Source organism: Haliotis rubra, unplaced genomic scaffold (genome assembly GCF_003918875.1).
Source record: "Haliotis rubra isolate DU_JTF1 unplaced genomic scaffold, ASM391887v1 Scf1342, whole genome shotgun sequence".
NCBI classification, from domain to species: Eukaryota; Metazoa; Mollusca; class Gastropoda; order Lepetellida; family Haliotidae; genus Haliotis; species Haliotis rubra.
In genome coordinates, this window is record NW_025765273.1 from 189,006 (window position 1) to 197,130 (window position 8,125).

An 8,125-nucleotide genomic window follows, 5' to 3' on the forward strand; every position below is an offset into this window, starting at 1 on the left:
TAGTAACCACTGTGTTGATGTTAAATTGTTCTTTTCCTTGTTTCCTTCATTTTAATATGATTGAAAGTTTTTATATAAGCTTAATCAGGCATAGAGATTTTCTTGTGTTTTTGCTTTATCAATCAAGCATTAACTCGATTACAAGTAATTTTTTATGAAAAATATATTCTTGCAATATATTGCAATACGTATGGCAATATATGCTTTGGAATCGCAATACGCCTTTATCACGCAACCCGCTAAAAAACTTCACAACGAGGCTCGGTATTCAAACAGAAATGGCGCAACACTGCTGTGTGCCGACCTGCAGTAACGACTCCCGCTATCCGTCTGGAAGGAACCTGTCATTCCATAATATCCCAAAGGATCAAGACCTACGCAAACGCTGGATAATAAGTATCAGACGCGACGAAGGGCCATTATTCAAGGTAAGTTAGACATGAAATGATATGACAGTCGCCTTGAGTCAAGGGTGCTCGATTTTCGCGCACGATCAGCTTGGCCGTACCGAAAATCAAATGAAATAATAAATAGTCATTTAAGGTTAACATGTCGTATCACCCGTCTAAATTGTAGTTCTGATATTGGAAAAAAAGTAATTATGATCAATTTTTAAAATTTCCTTTGGTTTTGTTTGTATGTTAACTAGCCGAGAGCCGCGGTGCGGTCAAAACATGACCCTGCTGTATAGGACCGCATCGCTGCTCTCGGCTAGTATGTTAACATGATTGAATTTAAATTTTTCCCCTAACTTAGGGGCCTGAGGCCACATATTTTTGTTTCTCATCACTATTAAAAAAATATGGATCAGGCCGACGGGTTTTAATCTTTACTTTTTATTTCATGTTAAGCCCCAAACCCTTGATTTAATTGGGAATCTTCTACTGCTCCCCAATGGGAAAATCAGAAGATAGAAGTGTCAAAATTTCATGCACATTTTGTGAACCAAAGATGCTTTTTCTATAGAGTGAAAAATAAAAATAATCTTTGGTTTGAGAGGAATTTTAGGGTGAAGAAACAAGAAAATGGTCTAAATGATACACAGTATATTTTCATTCTTTTGAATGTTTTTGCTATATCATTACCTATTTTAAGTTCCATCTTAAAATACTTTGAGAACAGCTTACTGAATCTCGGAATGAAATTTTGCCAATATTATTATCATGATAGGATTCTATATGCATTTCAAGTTACATGTAGGTGCAACATAGCTATTGAATGAACATGAAGACATTGATGCACTTGATAGGCTTATATGATATGCTTTTCTCAAGAATAAATAGTTTAGGATGAATGTTTAAGATATGTTATGATAATTTTTTATATGTCCTATCTTATGCTTTTGTATTGAACTTTTTTTCTCAAAATTTATACAGGTCACAGACTCAACTCATGTGTGTTCCGCACATTTTAATGAAAATTCATATCAGCGAACCCTAACAGGAATTCGCAGATTAAAGAAAGGAGCAGTGCCAACCATTTTCTCTTGGAAGGAGAAGAAGGAGAGGCAGCCACCTAGAAAGCGAACAAGAAGGTTGGTTGGAATTATAAATTTCAAAAACTTTAACTGTCTAAATTATAGTTCCAAGTTTTGAAATGTGATTTTTGATTGATTACAAATCTAAACGTTTTGCCTTATTTAATGTACAAACACTTCTTTAATTTCAGGGTGTTTTTAAGTGAAGTTTTTATAATAAATTATGTTTTAATATATGTCACAAATTCATGTACCCCAAATCACTGCACTTATTGAATTAGGTGTTAGTAATATTAAGTACAAGTTACAATATTATTTTGATTTCAGCTATTCATATGAGGACAACCTCACAGATATTTCTTCTGGACCTGATCACAGCAGCGAGGATGTAACTACTACACCAGCTCCTATGCCTGATCATGATTATGCCAACCCACCAACTAGTACTGCTGACCAGCTCGAATCACTGAAACAATACACAAAGAAATTAGAAGACCAACTTGCAGCTGTGTGCTCCAAAAGGTTTGGTATAAACCGATTCACACATGACCAAGATTTGATACAGTTTTACACTGGATTTAGAACCTATGATGATTTTATTTCAACTTTCAATGCACTGAAGCCAACAGCTGTAAATATGGTGCGATGGAGTCAAGTTCAGAGACATCGAAGTTCTAATGCAGAAAATCCACAATTAAAGAGTGACATTTTCAGAGATGAATCCATCCCATTAGTCGATCAGTTTTTTCATGTTCTTATGTCGTATCAGACAGGGCTTTTTTTGAGGTTGATTTAGCTGTGAGGTTTGATGTATCCGTCAGTTCAGTGAGTCGTATTTTGGTCACCTGGGCTAATTATTTGTATGTCATGTTGGGGATGCTACCGATTTGGCAAGAGAGAGCTGCTATCAACAAAGTTATGCCAGAGTGTTTTAAGAGCACATATCCCAATACCAGAGTCATATTAGACTGTACAGAGATCAGAGTGCAAACTCCAAGTTCAAAGACAAGAAACTCTGAGATGTATTCCCACTACAAGTCTCACTCGACTATGAAAGGGCTCATTGGAATCACACCAGATGGCATGATTAGCTTTGTCAGTGCTTTGTACACAGGTTCTGTTTCTGATAAGGAAATAACCAAACAGTGCGGAATACTGGACTTACTTGATGTTGGAGATGATGTGATGGCAGACAAGGGATTTGTAATACAAGACCTACTCACACCGAAAGGAGCGAAATTGATTATTCCTCCTTTTCTGAGAGAAAAAGGACAGTTTTCTCGCAGAGAAGTGAAAGAAACTCAAGAGATTGCAAGGCTTAGGATTCACATTGAGAGAGCCATTCGGAGGTGCAAGGAATATCATATCTTTGACTCTGTCATACCTCTAACATTAGCAGGATCCATAAATCAAGTTTGGACTGTCTGCTGTTTGTTGACAAATTTCTATGGAAAATTATTTTAGTTCATGGGCCAAAGTATGTGAACCCAAAGTGACAAGTGTAACAAACAAGCAATGTTTATGAAATGTATTTACCATGGACATTGTTATATAATGACAAAGTGTGACCATTGACAAGTGATGGTGGAATTCATATATGAAACACACTTTTCATTGAAGTATTACACATATTTCATAAAATATCTATATAGATATGAAAACAGTATAAGATATGAACATGTTCATATGCAAATATTCAACTTCATCATCATTGATCTCTCATATATGTACAATGTTTACGGAATGTGTAGAAATGTCCTATTTCCTTGTTCATGTGCAACATGCTTCAAATTTCTTTCTTTTTTTGACATGGCAATAAAGTTAAATGTAATAGAAATTTTGAAGCTGTCACTGGTATTGGCCAGGGTGCGATTTCACATATTTATCTAGACTGCACTTAGTGCTGTCTACACCATATTTGTATCTGCAATATTGTTTACGTGAATAATAATTCGTAATTGTTATCCAATATTCATGATACGCATCATATTTGCCACATAGTGTATTCATTGCAGCCCTATGGAACAGCATTGAATGAACTTGAAACATTTGTTTTTAAATACTGCAGTTCCTTTAATGTTTTCAATAGTCATATATTTTGATCATTTCAAATCCCATGGAGAGGAGATACATGTCATGTAAACAATAAAATTATTGATAAAATGCCAACTCTGGTCTGTATTCATGTCATCTGTAGATACACACACACAAGATTACTTACAATTGCAAAGATGTGGCAGGTAATGATTGAAGTAGAATATGTCTAATTTTATTTTGATATCTTCCCACTTCCGTTGAGAGAAATATATTCTCTCAAGATGAAAGTCACTTTACACATGACAAAAAGTCACACCACTTAGAACCAGTTAGTGCCATCTGTCCCATGACTTGACAGTAATATTTGTCTGATAATCTGAGTTTGTACACTCCATTCACCAGATGTAAGTACTTCAGTTCTGTGATAGAGTCAACACTTGATGGACATTTTATTTCAAGCAAACCAAATGCTGGAAGGGATGTTGGATCATAGACTCTACGGTCTGGTGATGTGCCTAAATGGGGGCAACTTGGATTTATAACAAAACCACATTTGAAAACATTATTGTTAGTCCTTTCAGCATAACACTTTGCTGCGGTTTGCTCTTGTTCAATTCCATACTTCATAGCATCTGTCACAATATTTTTCCTCTTCGTTTGACACTTTTTTTGGACAAAGTCTCTCAGCAAGTTTGTGATAGTCACCTTTTCTGGAATAAACAGGTTTGAAATTTGAAGATGTCAATCTATCTGAGTGCAAATCATGCCACATGTCACTGTCAGATTGAGACCTTGTTCCAACTTCTATTTCAACTGAATCTTCCTTTGAAATGTTCAATCCATCAAAAACATCTTGCTGACCATGTGTCAAAACTGTTGATATATTACATACTACATCTGGCAATGTGAAAGTAGGAGCATCCTTAATGTGTGGGTGATTGGAAAAAATGTCAGATTCCATGTTGATTTTTTACAGGACGTTGGTATGACAGAACACATCCCTTAGGAACTGGACCAAGTTCACTGTCAACCATTTGTATCTCTGCAGATGCTAAACATGATCTAATTTGAGCTGATGAGTTCACATTTTCCAAATTTTGAGAAAGTGTTGAAGTAAATTCTTGACATGGTAATGGTGACATGATAGGATTATAAAATGTGGAATGTACTCCTTGAATTCTTCTCACCTTGGCTGGTTTTGATGTTGGAAATTTAACTTTATTGATCTTTATGTCACTTATTTTCTTCGGCATAATACCTTTAGTTCTTGGAACATGCCAGGCTTGAGGTAAAGATGTTTTGCTGATTATTGAGGGACAGTCTTGAATCCACACATATTGTAATGGTGAAGAAGATATAACAAACCAAGTATGTGGTTGCAGTCACCTGCTCCAGCCTTACATGAACATGAACAGTTACTAATAGTAATACCATCACAATCTTCATGCTGGGTAATCTTAATATTCAGTGTATGAGGGAAATCATTCTTCTTCATTGATTTGAAACACTTTGCTCTAATGAAGCTTCCATCACATGCTGTCCGCACTGCAATTAATAAGAAGAGTTAGTTAATTAATCTAATAAAATTTATTTGTCAAGTGAAAATTACAACATAGCTTTTTGAATCACTGGATAATCATCTTGAGTAAAGCTGATTGTTCGGTTTAGGTATTTAATGGTAGATATTTTTATATGATAAATGAAAAAATTGAGCATAGCTTCCGCATGCCGGTTGATGGAACATAACTGTTCAGAGAGTTTAATTATTTTTTTGTACCATCATCAATATAAAAAAATTGAGTATGGCTTCCGCATGCCAGGCTACCTGCCCGGTCGAGGGAACATAACTGTTCGGTTTAGTATAATACATGTATACATGTAATAGGCTACCTCTCATATCACTCTTACTATGGCACTATGATAAATGAAGTGTTTCATGAAAAATCACAAATTATGATAATTTCCTGTAAAGAAGATGTTTCATTAAATTTATATATTCAGGATATTTAACAATATATGAGTTAAATAAAAGATTAAATGTCATCAAGCTGTCACATGAATTGAATATGACAATAATTTGAACTGCACTATCATTTATCCATGTAAATATTGTTTATCATAATTAGGCCTTTCAAAGTATATCCTTATGTATAATCAATATGTAATATTCCACATCGGTTTCGCAGAAATGATAAAAAATGTAACGGTACTTGCACTTCAAACAGGCATATTACTATTGTTACGAGTACACCAAACATGAAATGTCAAAAATTCTCTCACAGTGTTTACCTTCAACATCGTGAATGTAGGATTCAACGAAATTGCTGTAAGCTTTCTTGTGGAGAGCTGCTGGAATGCGGCAGTTCGTCGTCCATGCTTCAATGTCGGAAGATTCGACAGCTGGTAGAGATTTCAGACTTCTTGTCCACTGTGGCAGTGACGGGCCGTAAGATGACATTTCTCTAGCAGACGATGGATTCGCGGGGCGGAAATACCGGAAGTAAACAGTGTGTATACCGAGCCTCGTTTTCGCGAGTAATGGCCGACGCGTGAGAAAGGAGTATATATCGCATATGAAAATTCTCTGCAATACCCACCCCTAACATGACTATATTTGATAAAGCTGAACGTTTAATAATGGTTATTTTCCCGTTTTATCCAGTTCAAAAGAATTCTTTTGATATGTTCAAGTCTCTTCTTTGTATTGATCACCCACTCGCTCACTGCGCTAAGGTGTGCACGTGAAGCACGTGTGTGTTTCAGTGAATTCAGATATTATTTTTGTTTTGATATTGATTTACAAATCGTAAGTAATTTACTTATTTGGTCTCTGGATTTCCGAATCACGTTCTTGATGTTTTTTACTTATTAGAAAGCACGACCTACATGTATGCTGTGACATTTGATTTACTCTCCTGGATAGAATTATCTAATTAAGGTTTGAGTTGATTCTTAAATTTGTCATAAAGAAGATTCGAAATATCGTCTTTGTATGTTATATACCTGATTTCCTTAGTTTCTCTTTCTCCATGGGGATGCGGGGCCTTTACCGATCTGTAGACATAGTCCATGGTAAAACGGATATTGCCTTGTTTTTATCTATCTGTCCTTTATTATACTTAAACATAAAACCTTCACTTTGACACAACAACATTCATGTTCAGTTAAATAAAAAACGAGTAGGCTTTTGCCTGTATCATGGCTCCCTTTAAGTCAAACTCATGAGGAGTAGCTATCCTTCTGAACATTTTGAAAATGAAATGCATAAGATATCTAAAGATGAAAATGAATGATTAATTTCCCAATATTCTCCTTTAATAGTTGAATAAGTATTTAGAGGTGGATATTTCGGTATTTCTGACAAGAGTTATGGTATATGACAATTAGATTTCCTGAGATAAAATTCTTTTAAGACAAATTTTTAAATGCCAAATGCTTGACCTTCCTATACAAAACCAAATCAATAATAGAATAAAGTATTGCTAACATAATATACACAACTATTCAGGTTAACATGTACGTATTCTTGTCTACCAAGCTGCAAATACCGACATGAATAATTCTCTTTCATCAGTAACAACTTTCTGCATCGTCTGTGTATATCTAGTCACACTGAAACTGAATACGGACTTGTAGGTCATGAAGGTAGCCATAGCATAACTCTATTGTATGTATGTATCCAGGATACGAATAAGAACGAATAGATGACAAGAGTTTCGAGCTAAAGAAGTACAGAAAGTGTCGAAAGATAGAAATATTCGTAAGCATGAAATATGGACTGGGGAAATTTTCACCATTTCTCAGAGAATCTTGAGGGGCGAACTACCAGAGTCAAGGACTACAACCATGACGAAACCCAGGGCAGCTTCTACCAGTCCGACTTACAGGAAATAAATGTCAGAGAAAACGATACTTGGAAGGTTTTAAAGAGCAGAGGAAAAGGCCCTAACAACAATATTTTCTTAAATGGTTACACTGGCCTAAGAAGTTTAATTCATGGGTTTAAGCTAGTGGTGTAGAGAGATTGTAAAGTGTATTTGTAAATTGTAGAGACATCTGTACATATGTTGTAATTGTGATTTGGGGTGACTTCTCCTACCAATGTCCACTCGGCATGCACGGGGAAATTAGATATGTTGATAGAGTTGTGTATTGTCGCTGTGAATGTTGCTCCTTAGATCTGCATTACAGATCCCATTTCACAAATGAACGACTTAGGGATGTTTTTAACATGGTGTACGCCCACACTATAAAGAACGCTATCCTGATGAGCTTGAACCTAGTTTCTCGCATGCATGGACGCGGGGAGGAATATAGACTGTTATTTAGAGAAGGGAATGAGTACAGACTGTTAGTGTTCAGAAAGGAATGAGTAAAGACTATTTTTGAAGACAAGGTTTCCCGCCAGTATTAGATGACCTAAAATTTCAAAATTGTACCTTCCTAACTGCTGTCTAAAATGTGTATAGACATAAACATTATGTTACAGCACCACCACTGTGTGACCTCCACAACGCCTCAAAGATCGGGGACTTATCAAGGGTGAACGTCATCTTGTCCCAGGGACGGGCCAACATAGACTGTCAAGAGTGGATTGGTAGAACACCCGTG

The 8,125-nt window shown here is 35.8% G+C and overlaps 1 protein-coding gene across 1 annotated transcript; it reads left to right on the forward strand.

Annotated features, from left to right (window-relative positions):
• Positions 1 to 278: 278 nt before the first annotated feature.
• LOC124267872 lies at positions 279 to 4,007 on the forward strand. Its single transcript, XM_046702860.1, has 5 exons — positions 279 to 428; positions 1,377 to 1,534; positions 1,805 to 2,178; positions 2,592 to 2,826; positions 3,917 to 4,007. The coding sequence occupies exons 1-5, from the start codon at positions 279 to 281 to the stop codon at positions 4,005 to 4,007; spliced, it is 1,008 nt and encodes a 335-aa protein (XP_046558816.1).
• The last annotated feature ends 4,118 nt before the right edge of the window (positions 4,008 to 8,125 follow it).

Coding starts and splice junctions, on each gene's coding strand:
- LOC124267872 (XM_046702860.1), top strand. CDS start 279: ATGGCGCAACACTGCTGTGTGCCGACCTGCAGTAACGACTCCCGCTAT. Junction 429..1,376: donor ACGAAGGGCCATTATTCAAG/GTAAGTTAGACA, acceptor AAATTTATACAG/GTCACAGACTCAACTCATGT. Junction 2,827..3,916: donor ATTGAGAGAGCCATTCGGAG/GTGCAAGGAATA, acceptor TCCATTCACCAG/ATGTAAGTACTTCAGTTCTG.